The sequence below is a fragment of the Neocloeon triangulifer genome, unplaced genomic scaffold (assembly GCF_031216515.1).
Source record: "Neocloeon triangulifer isolate White Clay Creek 2 clone unplaced genomic scaffold, ASM3121651v1 ptg000003l, whole genome shotgun sequence".
Classification (NCBI taxonomy): Eukaryota; Metazoa; Arthropoda; class Insecta; order Ephemeroptera; family Baetidae; genus Neocloeon; species Neocloeon triangulifer.
In genome coordinates this window covers 3,961,063-3,978,890 of record NW_026775546.1, presented here as the reverse complement: position 1 = coordinate 3,978,890, position 17,828 = coordinate 3,961,063, and the positions used below count along the sequence as shown (strand labels likewise).

At 35.4% G+C, this 17,828-nt stretch overlaps 1 protein-coding gene across 2 annotated transcripts in view; it reads left to right on the top strand.

Moving 5' to 3' along the window:
• The first annotated feature begins 2,244 nt into the window (after nucleotides 1-2,244).
• Nucleotides 2,245-17,828, top strand: part of LOC132192436 (uncharacterized) — a 34,722-nt gene continuing 19,138 nt past the window's right edge. For both annotated transcript variants that reach the window (XR_009441338.1, XM_059612399.1), the window contains exon 1: nucleotides 2,245-2,515. Coding sequence is in view for 1 of the 2 variants with exons in the window: in XM_059612399.1 (XP_059468382.1) it covers nucleotides 2,468-2,515 (48 nt within the window). In the remaining variant the exon portion in view is untranslated. The remainder of the gene's footprint in view (nucleotides 2,516-17,828) is intronic.

Sequence of the window (17,828 nt, the reverse complement as noted above, 5' to 3'; positions counted from 1 at the left end):
TAATTCTGTCTTTAATTAAGGTTGAAATGGAATGGAATGCAAAAGCAATCAAAAGTCTTTTAAGTTCCACGATCCAAATTTGTCCATGTGCCGTTCGCGTTAAGGATAAGGCGTAGAGAAACATCGCGCTGACTCTTAATTCATTATGATAATGCATCTATTGTTCGCCCACATATTCCTCCTACCTGCCGCAGCAACCAACGAGAAACAATAATCAAAACGCGCTCTCGCCGTAATTGTTCCCCGACTAACCCATTTTAATGTTAATTTCTCCTGACTCTCGGGTATAAATAATGGTCCTTTTCCCGATCACTTAAAATATTAGAATAATGGGAATAATGAATAGTGAGATGCAAATGAGAGTGAGACCTTTAAATGTGGGTTTTTGTTAACAATACAAATAAAAATAACAAATCTACATAATTTAAGCATTTTTGTTGAAGATCAAGAAATTAATTTGGAAGAATTATTCCTGATGATATTGACGTGCAATGACCACGGATCTAAAACCATTTCATATTTTTTTCTCGCTCGCAATTATCAGAGCGTGGAGCTGCGCGCGGCGTTTAAATTCGGCCGATTTACAAAAAAACAAGTCTCTAGGGAACGAATGGAAAAAAAACGAAATCAAATTATTTTGCGGTGGTTCTTCGTTGATGGCCGATTCGATCGCCTGTCCGAAACAACATAATTCATTTTGCGTGAAATCGGTGTTGTGGGAAACACAAGCACTTTGTTCGCGCGCCCACAGACCTTTCTGGCTCTCTCTGGTCAGCCGCGCGATGATATATGCAGATAGGCATTTGGGCGCATCGGACCGAAAAATTTTGGTTTTCTTGGGGAAAATTTTTTGCTGGAAATAGAATACGGACTATAGCCATAGGTGATAAAATCACAGAAATAGTAAAATTGTTCGTTTTTACAGCAAATTTCGTAGCCTTGAGATAAAATTTCTCTTTTTAAATTTAAGAGTGTGGCACAAAGAGTCAAAGAGAGGTTTAGCAAATCTAATTACATAAGAAACAATAATGTTGCTCAATAACCTCTGCTGACTATTGTATAAAGATTTGTATAAGACATTTATATAAATAGGGTGTTGTTACCTTTTAGTTGAGCAGACAAATATGGCCTTATTTAGACACTCTTGATTTAAAGAAAAAGAAAAATCAAAAGAAAGCGTCTTATGACAAATAAAAAAAGAGTTATCTGCGCCTAAATAGCTATTTTTCTACATTTTTTTAAAATTATATTTCATTGTACATAATAAGGAAGTTTCGCGCATCTCGACAATCAAAGCCAGATATTGATTGTTGCCAAGCGCAACCTAGCGTTCTTTTTGATTATGTTAATTTTTATTTTACCTTTTATACCTTATAATCAGAGATGTCAAACAACAATCGAAGTGCATTGAAATATGTTTAATTGTTGTGATGCCCGATCGAGAACATTGCATAAAAAAATTTTAAACACGATGGAATTAGATATCAATTAATTGATGTAATTTTTTTAACATTTATGGCAGTTATGTCAATATTTTATATGAAATTAAGTAACTTAAGTAAATGAATTATGTATTTATTTTGAATGGTTTCAAACGAGGCAGTTTTGAGCTATTTTTGTTTAAATGATGCGTTTAGAAATTTTGGAATAAAATATATAATTTTTTTAAGAAAGACGTCAATATTAAATGGAGGGATTCTAATTGTAATGAACTAAGAATACTAAGAATAGCAGATGATTAGGGGATTTTGACTTTCTTAAATTTTTTTGAAAAATAAGTTAAACAATGAGAAGGATGAAAAAAAAATATTAATATCATAGACAATATCCCTAATTGATTGTTCGTTTAAATTAAAAAGATTGAGGATGTAATAAACCGAAATAAATATTCAAACAAAGAAATTTATATTACCTCGTTAAAAAATCTCTTTTTCTCCGTTATGTTGAGTAATCTGAGCATTGATTTTTTTGCAAGTTGATTGTTGCAAAAAAAAAATTAATAAAAATAATCACCTGTAATTATAACAGATGATTTTATGGGGAAGGACAAATCGTCAGAGATTTAAATAAATTAAATGGCTCTTTCGCGCCGACTGTATAATTTACGAGTTAACTTTGGTGCCTGTTTGGTGGGCTGCGCACGCGCCGTGGATTATCGAGCGCGGCGCTGTCTGCGGCACAGGTGAAGCAGAGTTAGCGGTGCTGCGACTGGAGCACCACGAGCGGCCGATCTGCAAGTTTGCTGGAGAACGGGCACTCGGCAGCGCACCAGCACCAGCCTGTGACTCACACTAGTGGAGGAGCGATCGCGAGCAAGGACGATCGAACCAAAATGAGTTGTCTGCATTCTGCTGCACGTTCCGCCGAACTTTGGCTCGTTCTGTGAGTGCTGCTCTGTGATGTGTTCCGCGTTCCAAAAGTGCTGTGACCCTGGTCGTCCGCGACTGCTGAAGAAGCAGCTTTTAGCATGAACAACCGAGGATACTACGTGCCCTGCGCCCCTTTTTTGTACTTTGTGAGTACCTGAATTTTTTAAATTTTTTTTTATTGTTGCATATAATTTTCAGTTGCGATTATAATTTTTTTTATATATTATTCAAGAGCTTTGCCAAGAGATAAGTCTCGTTCTGGTTGCGAATCGAGGTTAGAGGAGAGAATCTTCCTTTTCACAGCTCACGTACTCGGGCATTGACGAATCCGGGTTAATTTCAATTCGCGATAATTAAAACAGCTTCGGTGTGCTGGAGAGATTAGTTTTATTTTTATTGCATAGAGCTGGAGATTTCTTCTTCGTGTCCGCTTTTAATCTTCAAAAGAATTTATTTCACAACCAAAAGGAAAGATTATATTATATTTTCCATAATTAGAGTAACCGAAGATGAAGACATTTCTCAGTATTGAGAAGCTTTTAAATTTTTAATTAGTCAATTTAGCAAATTGATTTAATGAAATTTGATAAAACTAAATGAGATACAAAATTGATTTTTAAACTTCAATAATTTATATTCAAAATTAGTAAAAAATTATATATTTTATTAAATTATTAGTTTTTTTTTTCAATTTAATTATCGAATATTAACAATTGATCAAATTTGCTGGCACTGATCAAGAAAGAACGTGAACTGCTGTCAGGGATGAAAACTCCACTAACAATTAAATGCGGTTTTTTTCATGAATTGGTTTTAAAATTAAATGTGTTAAGTTTGATATCACAATTAGGCTATCTGCAAATAGTTAATTTTGGAATTAAAATTCCACGATGCAGATTAATCTAATTGTAAGTCCTACGTCAGTGAATTTTATTTGTTATCTCTTCTCGATAAAAATTGGAGTACAGATCAGAAATAAGTAAACCTATAATAAAATAGATACAATTCATATAATCCTGTGTAAAATATCTTTAATTATTTAAAAAATTATTTTGTATTCTAATAATTGGTTTTATTAATTAATATTATAATTACTTTATTCAACTCTTCAGTATTTTTTTTAATTTTTCAAGTTCATTTAAGCTGTTTTTTTTACTACCTGTGAGAATTGTAATTAAAATTTCATTTTAAAATTGTAGATTATTTTCAACGCTTTCATGTTCCAAGAAAAATATCCGTTTGTTAAATATTAAATCAAACTAAATTGTCCTCAATTAAATTCAACGCTGCTAAAAAGCGTGTTTTTTTTAATACATTACAACATCCGATCAGTGCAATAAAAACTTCAACTCTGCCCTTGATTTCGAAGGAAACTCGATTGACTGGCTGCGTGTCCATTTTTTCCAGTGTTGTTTCGTTTTATACATTTAAAATTACTGCATGTATAGTCAAAGCCGTGCTGCTGAGTAATTTAAATCGGCTCCGCCTTTGGTGCAAGCCCGTGTCATGCCATTGTTTTCTACGATGGATCGTCCGTCGTCAGCCAAGTGGCGCAAATTGCTCTCCAGCAACGCAAACCCGGAAGTCGCGCATCTCGTTCGGCAAAACAGGTGCCGCATTAATTGTCCGTCGGCCAGTTCGGCTTCTCGAGATTTTTTGCAGTCCCTTGTCTACTCGCGGAGTTTATTATTGATATTTTTTTCAGCCTCTGACGTTTTTCAGTTATCGATCTTGGTCGGCTGCGTTGTAAGTGTTAATCAGAAATGACTGCCCCGCGGCTCTTTTGATACGAAGGAAAGAACTCGGGAATACTCGAGCACACTTCAAAAGCTTCTCAAAAATGACTTGCTGGCTGGGTTTTCAATCTCCAGCTCTTTTGAGCATAAAAAAAGATGGGGAACGCGGGAAAATGAGAAAAGTTGACCCCTTTAAAAATCTGTAAAAATATGAATATATATAAAAAAGAAATTATTTGCATAAAAAAAACCACAAGCAAAAAAAAAAAATGATGGCACTGAAAAGCACAAACTCTGCTCTCTTTTATTAATGCTCTACTGATTTGAGTAGGAAATGACTCTCGAAAAGGATGACTGGTCGATGATGGCACACGAATTCAAAACTGGAGCGCCAGTTGCTTTTCAACTTTTTACAAAAAAATATTTGCCTTTTTACAAACAAAGTGAAAGGAAAAGTGGTTTGGTCTTATGAAAATAAAACCTGCCTAGCAGGAATTTTATAAAAATTAATTTATTATTCAATTACCTGCGGTTGAATTGGTCAACTGCGCATGCTTTTTTGTAGTTTGTTTAATTATTGTCTCGCCACTATTTTTGCAGAACAATTCTCGGTATGAAACAATTGCTGCAAACTTTGAAGGACGTTGCTGAGATTTATGTGGGAAAGCGGATGCGAAATTGCATTTTAATGGATACTTAAAGAACTACACGTACAAGTTGAGACTGTCATGGGATTAGGCAAAAATTACAAGGTATTGCGTCGTCGAATACTAATTTGAGAGACCACCAGAAGAAAGGAAAACAATTAAATGCTATGAATTTCATTACGCAGCTTAAAGGGTTTTTATTAATTTAAGCTATAATTTGGCCTTCAGTAATGGCTGGAATAATTTAAAAATTAATGAACTAACAGATTCACTGGGGAAAAAATGAGTTCAAATTTTTCCTAACGTTTCAAATTTTGCCAAAACCAAAGAAACTTTACATTTTAATTGTATATTTTTATTAGAAAAATTTCTATAGATTCAATAATCAGCCTTAACAATTTTTAAAACTATTTTTCTATTAATCTCCGTTCATATTTTTAATAGATTTTTCCCTTTTATTAATTAATAATAATACAAAAACAAATTTTCCTTTTGTTAGAAATGCTTCAAAGGAAACACATTTTTTTTCGGTTCTGACTTCTTGGAATTCAATCTCAAGCCGGATCAAGCTGTCCATCTTTTCCTTCGCAAGCTCCAATTGTGAGCTGTGGCGAACGCGTGCACAGTGCGCACATTGAGAGTGCAATTTGGGCTGGCTGCTGTAATTACTAAGCCGCACGGCTGAATAATTTGTGGGAACGCCGAAGAATGGCCCTTCGCTCGCCTGCGCTCGCGCGCTATTATTATCATTATCAATTTAATAAGGCTAGCCTTGAAAAAACAGACAGAGAGAGTTCTTTGTTGGTTTATATAGCATCGAGCTATGGTTTGATGTGCGGCGGGTCGACATCCAGGCGTCAGAATGTGCCGCTCGGCTAATTTGGCCAATAAGGAACAATAGACACGTCCGAAATGAGAGTGAAACAGAGAGACAATGGGCAATGTCAACGAAGGGGGAGGGAGGGAGAAGCAAAATGGCTTGTTAATCGATACACGCAGAAGTTGAAATATTTAAATTTTGGTTCGATATTATTTATTTAAATTTTGAATTACTTATTATTGAAAATATTTATCCCAAAGCCTAAACAGGAATTAAATTTTTTTTTCAAATAAATTTTGCTTATGGGTAAAAATATATAAAAATAATTTATTATGAAACTTAAGAAATCACTTCAATTTAGCAAAGATAGTCCAAAACCTGTTATTATTGAGTTAAAAGTGACATCACCTCTCTCTCCTTGCTCGTCAAAGTGGGTTGTCTGTCTTATATTCTCCTCCGGTCACACCACATCAGAATCCATACAGGTGCCAAATTGAATTCGCTACTTATTTATTTATTTTCACTCTTTCACCTTTGACTGACAGTTACGCAACACCTTTCCCAGCAAGTCGTAAAACGCCCTTATTGTTATGCACCGGACCGTGAACACCCGATGTGACATATCGACGTGTCGTTCCCATTCGTTTGTGATTTGTTTGACTCATCAGAGCTAGAAAACGAAACGCAAATGAGGAGAAGAGAATAAAAATGAGAGTTTTTTGCTTGATTGACGGGTACAAAACATCAAAGAAGTATCAAGTTTTGCGGTTATTTTCCTCTTTCTTGACATTTCGAATAACAAAACATTCTCAAAAGATTCCGCGTCAATAGAATGTATGTCTTCATATTGATCCACGTTTGCTTGCTTCAGTGAAAAATTGACATTTGTCATGAAAGGTGGCCTGTCAAGAACTCCAGGGTGCATTGAAAACCTGATTGCGGACACGGTAGTGTCGAAAATGAGAAATATTATAGCCGTGGTAAAGGGTCTTTCAGAGCGACCGCAAATGCTGACTCTGCAACTGGCAGCTGGCTTTGCCAGAGTTGACATTTGATTTTACTTTTGTAACTGTGTCTTTCCTTTGAAAATATGATTTCAGTTTTAAATTACAACCAGCACTTCAAGTGATTGTTTTCAATTTCACTGTAAGTTTGAAATTATTTAAATAAGTATTTGATTGTAATGAATTAAAAAAAAATATTCAATCTTGCAAATTACAAAATTGAGCAGTAAAGCCTTGAAAAAATTACATTGTTGCAAGGAAGATTTTTTTATTAAGTATTTTATTAAAATTTGATTACATAATTCCGCAATTTAAATAGAAAATCACAGAAAGACCCAAAATATTAAATTTTAGTAATATTTTAAATAAATAAAAATATCAAAAATAAGTTTCTTTTCGAGCATCAGCAACATTTTAAATTTATTATGAAATTCTAGAATTTTCTCTAGTGCAAAGCCACCTTTCTCGCCCTTGAAAAAAATCCTGCGCACATTATTGTCTCCTGGAATCGCACCGCCGAAAATGCGTTCCACTCGGCGATTTGCCTAATTGCAGGATGAGCCCAGCCGCAGAGAGCATTCGTCGTCGGATTGCCTCAAATTACATTCCGACAATAAAAACGATTATTATAATATTCGTCAGAGAAAAACAAAGACTTCGGCTCTTCCTGCGATGCGATACGTAATGAGGGCGTGCTGGGTTTGAGATGTCCTTGGCGGATACAAACACAAGAAGTAGTGATCAATGCTAGGAAAAAGCGAATCAGAAATCGATCCTCTACGGGAGAGACACATTATTATCTCTCGCTCTCGTGATAGTAATCGCGCAAACGACATTAGACCAGCCTGATGTAATTGTATAAAGCTCGTGCTCGGCACCTCCAGGGGAGTGTGCGAGCCACGGGGCCTCCTTTTTAGGTAGGAAGGCGAACGAACGCTCCTTTTCGATGGCGTGCAGCACTCGTGACCTCTCAAAGGGAAAATGTTTTTGATCGTGTAATGAAGGGAGCGAGAAGAAAAGAGTGAAAAATGGGGGCTTCCAGAAGGAGCGTCTGTGAGGACTCGAGTAAGTTACGAAAATGTCACGAACCAGAAGTTACTTGAATTGGAAGTTCCATCAATTTTACTTCAAGAAAAATTTGGAAAGGCTCAACACTTATAGATTTTAATATATTATATAGTTTGTTATTTTTTTCAAACAAATCATTTTTCATGACAAGTTACTTTTAGTTGCAAATTTTATTTTTTTTTAAATTAAAAAATAAATAAGATTCTATAATTTTGTTTGTTAAATATATCTAAAATAATTAAAATTAAGTGACAAAATTGTTAAAAATTAATCTGTTTTCATTTATTAAAATGATTTAATTCTTTATTATTTAAATTAATTTTTTAAATTTTGTTATTAAGTTTTTATATTACAAATTGCAACTAATTATTTGTACGTTTATTTACGAATTCTCATTATATGGAATATTAGAGAATTTTGATGAAATGCCAAAACTACAATCAATTTTTTAATTTTACACTTCCCTGTCTCGCTCTGACTGACTGCACGTGAGTTTGCTAGGAACATTAGTGCTCAAGCTCATATTCTGGAAGCATGGCCAAACTTTTGTTCCCCACACCCAGGCTTAAAAGAAAATCGGATCAAAGCGGCGAAATGATCTGACGACACGCCTAATCTGCGATTTTGATTTTTAATGCGGAGTCAATTATTCGCTCAGCACGCGGCAATTACTGATTTAATGATTATTATACAGCCGGAAACAATAAGAAATTTCATCGAACACGTTCAAGGATGCGGAGAGTGAAAATTAAAAATTCCAAAGGGCGTTGAGTGGAACGAATACGAAAAATGTAATTAAATGCAATGCGACCCTTCGACCTGCCACAAGAACGAGTTTTATTTATAATACAAAAAGAAATTCTGCGCACCTTTCACGTCGGCAGAAGGACCTTTGACTTGGAATATTTTTCAATGTGCACGGCACGTTTTTTGTTCTTTTGTCGGCGGGGCAATAAAGTGGTTGAGTGTGTAACACTTTAAATCGGCGTCGTTTGCTCTTTACTTACAGGCATACAAGTAAATAACAGGCTCTTGCCGTGGAAATGGGATTTTATGAGTCAGAAAAGCTTGTTTTGGAAACTGCAATTGGGTCAAATTATATGGTAAGCATCGCTCTAAGCAAAAGCAAAAACTGTTCAAAGCGGAACTTTGGTGAAATTTAATTATATTTAAATTATTGTCATAAAAAATAAACGCTTTCCAATAATACTTAAAAAGTTAAGGAAAAGAATTTAAAATTCTTTTCTCGTTTGTTATTTAATTGCCAGAAAATATAACAAGCATGCTCATTAATTCAGAAACTTTAAACAAACCTTATTTGCAGCGCTTTATCCGGAGTAAAAACTTCAGTATAATTTAAACTAGGTTTTTTTTCTGCAACAGACTTTTAATGACAAGTAGAGCGTTCTGTTTGCTCTCAACGAGCTGAATAATCCACGCTGCACTCCCGAGAACAAAAACCGTGCGCCAAGGTTGTATGCGCCGATTGCAGGTCAATATAAAGCAGTTTTCTCAGTAAAATCACAAATCAGGGACGAATCGATACTTTTCTGCGCCAAATCAACCAAAATCCAAGGTTGCGCACAATTTCCGCTTGGTGATTATCGATTAAAGGGTAATTTTAATTTCTCACAATAAAAATAGGTAGAGTGTGAAATATGATTGCGTATTTTTGCCCTTCGACGATGATTTTTACAATACGTGATTTTACGACACAGCAACTTTTCTTTCGTCAACCTTGACGGAATGAATTTGAAATTTTCCAAACGACTCAACACTGAAATTAAAACGCAATTATCACGAACATCTTTTGTATGAAAAATTGCTCTTTCCCCGCCGAGAGCTGATAAATAAATTTATTTTGTGCTTCGGCGAGTCGCTCGAATTTCTTCTCGCCATGCTCTGTTTCCGTCCGCTGCATTTTTTTTCATTCTGCTGCTGGCTCAGATTTTTTAATTGAGAATTACACACAACAGCAATCATCACATTTCCATCCACAGAGAGAAGAGCAATTACCAGGCACAGTTATATAGAAGCTTCACCATATGCTGCTGACTTTTTTTTCTTTAATTCTTTCTTCAGTCGGCCGCGGAAAATCGCCAATGGTGAGAGTTAATGGAGTCGTAAATGCTCGGCAAGGTGACGCTAATTATGCTCAGCAGGTCTGGTGACTGTTAAATCGACACCCAATAGATACCACAAGAGAAAGAGAACCCTTGAGTACTAATAAGTACATATGAAAGATAAACGTGCGTGCGCGACACTCGCTTTAGAAAGTTCAGCGTTATATTTGCACGGTTTGCTGCACTTTTCCGCTCGGTAACGGAGAAATTTCGGATTTTCGGCTGATAAAGTTTGCCGAAAGGTGATGAACATTTTAGAAATCCGTCGGTGCGATATGAAAAAAAGGTGGCGAACTCTCTACATTAAATCTGGAGTAAATCTCTGAGATTATTAAAAAAAAAATTCGAGGAATAATTAATTTTTTCATATTTATGTAATCAAAAGGAAAACTTGAGGTTCTTTAATTTATTAATTTGAATGAATTATAAAAGCTCCAATCAACTAGTTTGAAAAATATGCAAGTGTTTCTCGCTAACTAGAAAATTTAAATTATTTTTTAAATGACCACTATAAAAATGTATGTAATTCTCGATTTAATTGAAAATTAGGCTAATATTTTTTGGATTTTATATAAAATTAAATGAACAATTTAACCTCCAGGCGTTGCAAAATGAATGAAGATTGTTCTTGAAATTAATCACCTGCTTCTGAGAAAGTTGATTTTCTTTCCGACAACAAATTTTTTTGTTCTTTTAAAATTATTTACTTTTTTAATGGCATTGCAACCAAAATACCACTAATCGCCGTGCTCATTAAACCCACTGATACTTCTAGATCCGCCGAGACCGATTCGAGTCCCAGTTTCCAAACCGCAAAATCAAATCCATTGCTCGTTAGCTCATGTTGCCGCCTCGGCCGAAAAAGTGCATTTCCACGTGCATTGTACAATATTTTCCAGCTTTGTATTCGATCGTCATGGCAGCAGCCCACGGCCAATTTACAAATACACACAACCGTTACCATGGCGACCGCAAATTACTGCTGCTGCACTTGCGAGTGTGTGACCGGACGTGTGCTTTCCGCCGAAAGGTGTGTGCGAAGCTCCATTATTACATTTCGGAGCCGCGACAGAAATCAATTCGGTCCGCCAGATACTGATTCTTTTTTGCTCTTGTTGGTACGAAAGAAGGAATTTGAATCGTCCGACCTCGCCAAGACGCATTTCGTATATGTTGCTCCCCAACAACCGATTGACGTCAACGGACTCTAATTTCCCAGACATGGATATTGGCAAACTCTCCTCCGGTGGGACGAAGTTTTAGCCTGATAGAAATAGCTCGCTTCTGCGAAATTATCGATTTTGAAAGTCAACAAATTTAGGAAATTTCATAATAAATATTATGCAAAAAGTGAAACGCGATGGTAATTAAAATCAATTTAGAATATCTGGGATAATTAAACTATTAATTAATTATCAATTGGATTCATTTGTGAAGCATAAAGCAATTTTTTATAATTAATAAATTGCATTAATTACTTTTCACAACCCTAAAATAGCAGGAAAAATCTAAAGTGCATTTGAAAACTATTTTTATATTTTTAAATCATCATAATTTTAAGAATGTAAATAAGAGCAGTTTTAATATTGAATGAATTTCTGTTATATTTTATTGCAGTTTTGGCTAACGAAAACAGAAAAAAACGTCTAAATGTCAAAATATAGTACTCTCTTGCGTACTTTTTGTTTTTTGTTATCTCTGAAATTTGCTGGTTTTGAAATCAGGAAAAATATTCACAAAGTGACAATTTCCGTGTTCATAAAAGCTGAAGACTCGACTAACAATTATTTGTTTTGGTAAACAGCCATTAGTCAGAGCAAATATTTTGTCGGGCGTGTGATTTTTTCTTATCAGCGCATTTCATACAGAGACCGCCTGTGTGATAAGACGAGGGTCACCGGCCAATTTGAAAGCAAAGGTCGCGACGATAAAAGTTGGAAATAAGGTTGCAGCCTTCAGAATTTGAAACGCAGCTCGTTTCCTTTAAGTTTTCGGTTCAAGATAGAAAGCCGAAACGTCATTTTCTTCCTTTTTATATATCTAATTAACGTAAGTAGAGGCGATTTATTTAGGCCATAATTCAGAGTGAACCGCGGGCACGCCCCTGCTTTAACTTGTCTTGTGTCCAAAATTTATGGAGGCAATTGTGTCTTGCGAGAGACTCGTGCCATAAAAGTGTCCTCTTCACTTTAATTAGACACAGAAATGACACAAGCAAGAAGCAGAGCATATTTGAACTGCTTTTTCTGTAAATTTAATTTCGCGCTCCGGCAAACACGGAGAACAAAGCGAACAAAATATATAAAAATTATGTAAATATATTAATAAGACCAACAAGATTGTGTAATTGCACTCGTCGGCAGATGATATAATTGGCCTGTTGGAAATTCATACCGGTGTGTTGTTTTAACAATTATTGTTGCAGAGACAGACAAAATAATAATTACACCTTGATTGTTTCTGGGTGGAAGCGCTCTGAGGAGTTTGTTTGCCGTTAATTTCCGCTGTTTCTCGTAGACTTTGGTACGGGTTCGCATCCGACAATTGTGTGTGGTCTCTGGAAAGGCGTAAAATTCTAAAAATGTAACTAGAATACACAAGAAAATGAAGAGTCATTTTGGCCTGAAATAATATGAGAAAACGCAGTGTAATTAATTGCTATCATTTCATGAAAAAAATTTTAAATTCTTTTAAAAAATTATGAGAAAATGGAGACATAATTTAGCAATTTATTCATTTATTCGGACTTTTTGGTTTAGACGTGGCATCTTTTATTTGATTTGAAGAATAGAGCATTATTGTTTTTCTCTCCAGTTAAATTTTATATTCATTTTTTAGTCGCAAAGGACAGCTGGAGAATAAAATCTAAAAAATTTGAGCAAGTATTACAGTTCAACAATCGTTTCATGTTGAGTTAGAGTTGGATTCACTTGCTGCAAAATAAGCGACCTTCATTTCTAAATTAATATATAATGAAAAAAGTTCTAAAAGAACTTCCATTGCTTCCAATAATTATTTACTTATTGTGTGCTCAAAATATGAATCTATAAAAAGAAAACTTTTTGAATCAACCGTTGATAATTATGTTTGCACAATGAAACCATGAGGCTGCTGGCCTAGAAAATTTACATTGAGACTATAAAAAGCTCCTTTTATGGTAGAAAATAAAAATTGTTGTAAATGAATTAGATTAAAATTTGTAGGTGAAGTACTTAAATTCAAGATTTATGATATTTTTACATACAAATTTTGATTTGTTTTTTCTAAAAGAAGTCACTATTTTTTTTTTATAAAATATATAAAAGGATCCATCATCGAAGGATAAGAGAGAGTAAATGGATAAGTGGCGACAAATTGAGAGACGTGACTCTGTGATTCAGCTCGATTAAGCCTGTCGAGGAAGGCGATAGCAGATGAAAGGTCACACTCCGCACACTTATTGGCCGTCCTTGCGGAGAATCCAATTTAATTGGAGTGCCATTTGAACTGCAATGAACCCTGCTGGCGTCGCAATCGCACTTTCACAAAACACACACACTATATCAAAAGGTGCGGAGGCTGCGCCGGGCTGTGGGGTTGACACTCGATGTGGGCACTGAAACCGAAACGACTCTTTCAGGGCCGCTTTTCCAGCTGAAAACCGCAAAACTGCGGCGTGCGCCAGTCTATTAATGCGCGAGAAACGAAATACTCTCGCGAGTGTTTTGGTACGTAGGTATGTACTTTTGTACAATTACTTCGTATGGAAAGGCTACACCTGCGTATCGGTTTAATGTCGCCGCCGAGCAGCGCGTTCTCCGGTTTCCGAAGAAAAAATTTACTTTCGACAAGGTCTCGGCGAAGTCTTACAACGCTTTCTGCAGCCGTACGTTATTATATATTTATTTTGCCTCCAAATTAGTATGTACTGCTCGTCGGCGAAACTGTACCTAGCACCTTTGCATACTCATTGTCAGCAGTGGCGGCTCCGGAAACGCAGAGATTAATAATCGCGACGAAAAAGGTCGAGGCTTTAAGAAGTGATCGGAATGTCGAGCAGGAGTCATTAGAGCTGCCGATGGTCTAATTTATTTAATTGCAGTTGGGCAGTTATTGCCTGGAATTTCATGCATGGCTGTGGTTTGCGGAGGACAAACTCATCAAATTTAATTGATGTTTGCCAGAAAAGTGTCGAAAAATTAACTAAATTATGCCAAATTTGTTGTTACAAAATGGATCAGGTGTTTTTATATAAGTGATTCAAATATGGAATTACATTTTTCAAAAAGAAATAGAAAAGTTAAAATAAATCTTTGTTTCAAAAAAGAAAATGTATCAATGAGACAAGGTTGCACTTGATTTTATAAAATGCATTTAACCTATTTTTCTTAAATCTATTTTTATAATTTCTCTGAAAAACTCTCTAAATCAATTATTGAAAGTTCAGATTGTCATTCCTGTGAAATATTATGTGATTTCTTTTACTGATTTTGCACCAAAAAATCTCTATCAAATTCTTCATTGCAACAAAATGTTCTACTAAATTTGCAATATATTAACAGTTTCTAAGCCGTGCCATTGAAATTACCAGGGAGATAGATCTTCCATACTTGATGAACTTTCAATTTCCGCTCGCCGGATCTGTCACAAAATTTGGTCCGTGCGTATAAATGATAGGTCTAAATATGCTGTGTGTCGTGCACAATGGTCATGTGTATAACCAGTTGCGCCACTGCGAATCCTCTTGCAGAATAATAGGATTATACCTGTGGCCATCCAAAGTGAATTAGCCGCGCGTGGAAATGACGAAATGATGGAAGAACAGTAATTGCACGGACACGCACATCACCGGCCGCTCTCCGCAGAGCAGAAAAATTGAAAATTAGACCAATTTGCACTCTAGAGTTTCGTCATTCGCGGAATCGAAATATTACGTTTATTCGTTTCCATTTATATGTAATTTTATATGCCTATTATCTCGTTAGCCTGAGGGTCGCTTACTTAACTTTCTAACACATTGAGATTGATTTATTTTCATCAGAATTCGTGTTAAATTCTTAAGTGAGCCAATGAAGTGGAAAATCCAGCCCAGCACGAGACTGCTGTCGAGTTGTTGTTACTTTTCTTGCAACAATCAGCATTTTCCCTAATGAGATTGCGGTGCAATTTGTTTTGCAAGCGGCCATTCTCGATTCGAGCGTATAAAACGAACCGATTCTTCACGCCCACGAATATATCAATCAATATATGGGTCGACTTTGAGATTCATTAATTCGATTCGTTCGACTTGGGAAAGAAATTCAACCGCAGAGGAAACGAGAAATTTCCATTTCAGGAGAGAATGAGAGACGCTCCGAGCACCGAAAATTAACTTTCTTCGTATGTAAATAATAAATCGCAGTTTCCTCTGCCTTTCGAGTGAGCTTGAATGGGTTAATTCGAGCGTACGCGCACACGCACAATGGAGTTTTGGGCCGCGAGAAACTGGGAATTAGGTCGGCGAGCGCCTCCAGAAGCAGACCGATTAAAGCAATAATCGGCCGCGATCAATCTCTCCAATGTGAATCAAACCATTGCAATGAACGAAAAATTTTAATAAATTATACACGAGTACCTTTATGAATTAATTTATCTCTGCACATGCTGGTGTTGAAAATCCGGGCTGGGTTTTTTTGTATACTGCTGTAATTTCCGCTCGGGTGAAATTAATTATATTATCTCGGCTGGAGCGTGCGCGCCGTAATTATTTTTGAATTTTGCGTTCTATTTAATTCATTTTAGCACTTAAAACGGTTGGTAAACCGTTTTCGAGATGTAGATGTAATTAAATTAGATTGAGTGAATGCTTTCAAAGTAATGATGGTGCACATATAAATTTTTAAGGTAGGCAAAAATGTGTATCAGATAAGATATTGAGATTTCAAAGTTATAGAAAAAAATATTTTAGCTATTCTGCTTGAAAAAGCGCATATCATAATTAAGCATGAGAAAAATACCAGCACAATGAACCTTCAAATTGATCTCATAAAAATTTGAGGTTGAAAATTCAGAAAAGCCTGAAATTTACTAAAAGAAAAAATATAGTAATTTATAAATTCTATAAAATAATAAATTAATAATAAATCTAGTGTTTTTTTTTTAATATTTAAAAATATACATTTTTTTTAATTTAAATAAATTCTGCTGAAAAAATTCAGAACAGTAATTTAAAAATGAAATTTATAACATGCTTTTTTTAATTTCGGATCTATTAAATGAAAAAACAATCTTTGAAAAAGGCATTTAAAGATCTTTAATGATGTGAAGTTCATTGGCCTTTAATTCTCTAGTAAATAATATGTATATTCAAACCAAAGACCTTGTGCATGTTAATTCCTGAATATCACACGCGACGAGCACGACTCGAGAGCTGATCTCATCCTCTTTTATTGTCGCCGAAGCTTAGCACAAAGACCGGAAGAGCTTTTCATTTTTACAACCAGATTCAACAAACTAACAACACACGATCATTGAATCAAGCAGATTTCCTTTCAACGTAATAAATAAACGCAGAGACGGAAACGGAATTCGCGCGATCACGACGACGAGTGCGCGCTGCTGCTGATCTGCTCCGGTGCACAAAAAGCAAAAGCATCTCGCAACAATAAGGGAGAAACTCAAGTCGCTCACCACGACAGCTAATTATTTGATGCCGCTTTAAACGCATCATTAGGGCGCGCGAGTTTCTAATCTCATAATTCCATCTGCAGAGAGAAATAATTTCATAATGACCACCGGCCTATTTATGTTTTTATTTATACAACTCGTTCAAAGTGAAACTGATGATTTTCAAATAAACGAGAGAGACAGGCGTGAAACTTGACTGGATTGGTACGTATTTTATTGTTATTGCAGAGAGGAATACAAAATAATGTTCTGCGGTTGTGGTATTTTTTTTATTTTACAATTCGCCTGCAAGAAGTGCGCCCCGCATAGGAAAGCAAAGCTCGGTGACGGATAAGGTTGCACTTTATAAGTTTATACCTAGCCTGCGGAGAAAGTTGCTCTGAGTTTGCGAGCGGTCCCAGAGAGTTACCTCACACGGACTAAAAAATAATACACAATACCGGCAGCTTACGGCGGTAAAGGTGAATCATGGTCTCAGTCCAGAAGAATTCAGCCAGCCAGGGCAGTGCAGAGGAACAAGGCAGGTGCGAAATTGGAGGTAAAAAATTGGGGAATATTATCCGTTATGAGTCATTCTATATCTCTGCGTAGTTCCGTGACGTCATGGTGCAAAAAATAATCAGAGAAAATTCTTGGAAAGTGAAGATTGTCTTACGTTGGGATAGATTAACTTAAGTGAAAAGAACGCTAAAAAACGTTTAAAAATGAAGATATATTGATAGTTTTTTTAAATTGAAAAATTTGCCTTTCAATTGATTTTTGCTGGATAAATAAAAATATAAATTAACACAACTTCACCTTATTTGAAAATAAATCACTTACAAGTTTCTTTTTTAAATTTAATTAATCAATTAATGAATTTACTTTTAAATTTAATATAGATATCAATCAACGACAAAATACAACAATTAAATTACTTGTGTTTTATATTCATTTTGAACTGATTTTGAAATTGTTTATTTTATTTCACTAAATATAAAAAGTTTAAATTATCTATTTAAGAAGAAAATTGCGAAACTCTCTCCAGCCAGAAAACTTATAGCTTATATTTTCGATCACCAATGCTTATTGTTAACTGATTTCAAAAGTTACATAAAAATTCCTCTGCTGTTTAACAAACAATTACTACGCATTGGGAAATTTGAAACATTTCCAATCAAGAAATTTATATTGCTGCGCTTGAGGCATACCTAATGGAAAGCCATTTGAAATCGCTCTTGAATTTTTATTCAGCCTTGGATTACGCTGTAATTAAAATAAATTTTTCACTGCCCCTTGCATGCTCATTTGTAGTATGAAACGTGCAGGGCTATTTTAATAAAGCCGTCGGGAGGAATGCCTTTGCCGGTGACTCATTAGCAAGCCGGCCGACCCAGACACACTTTTATTGCATTATTACCCCAGCGAAGGAAAGAA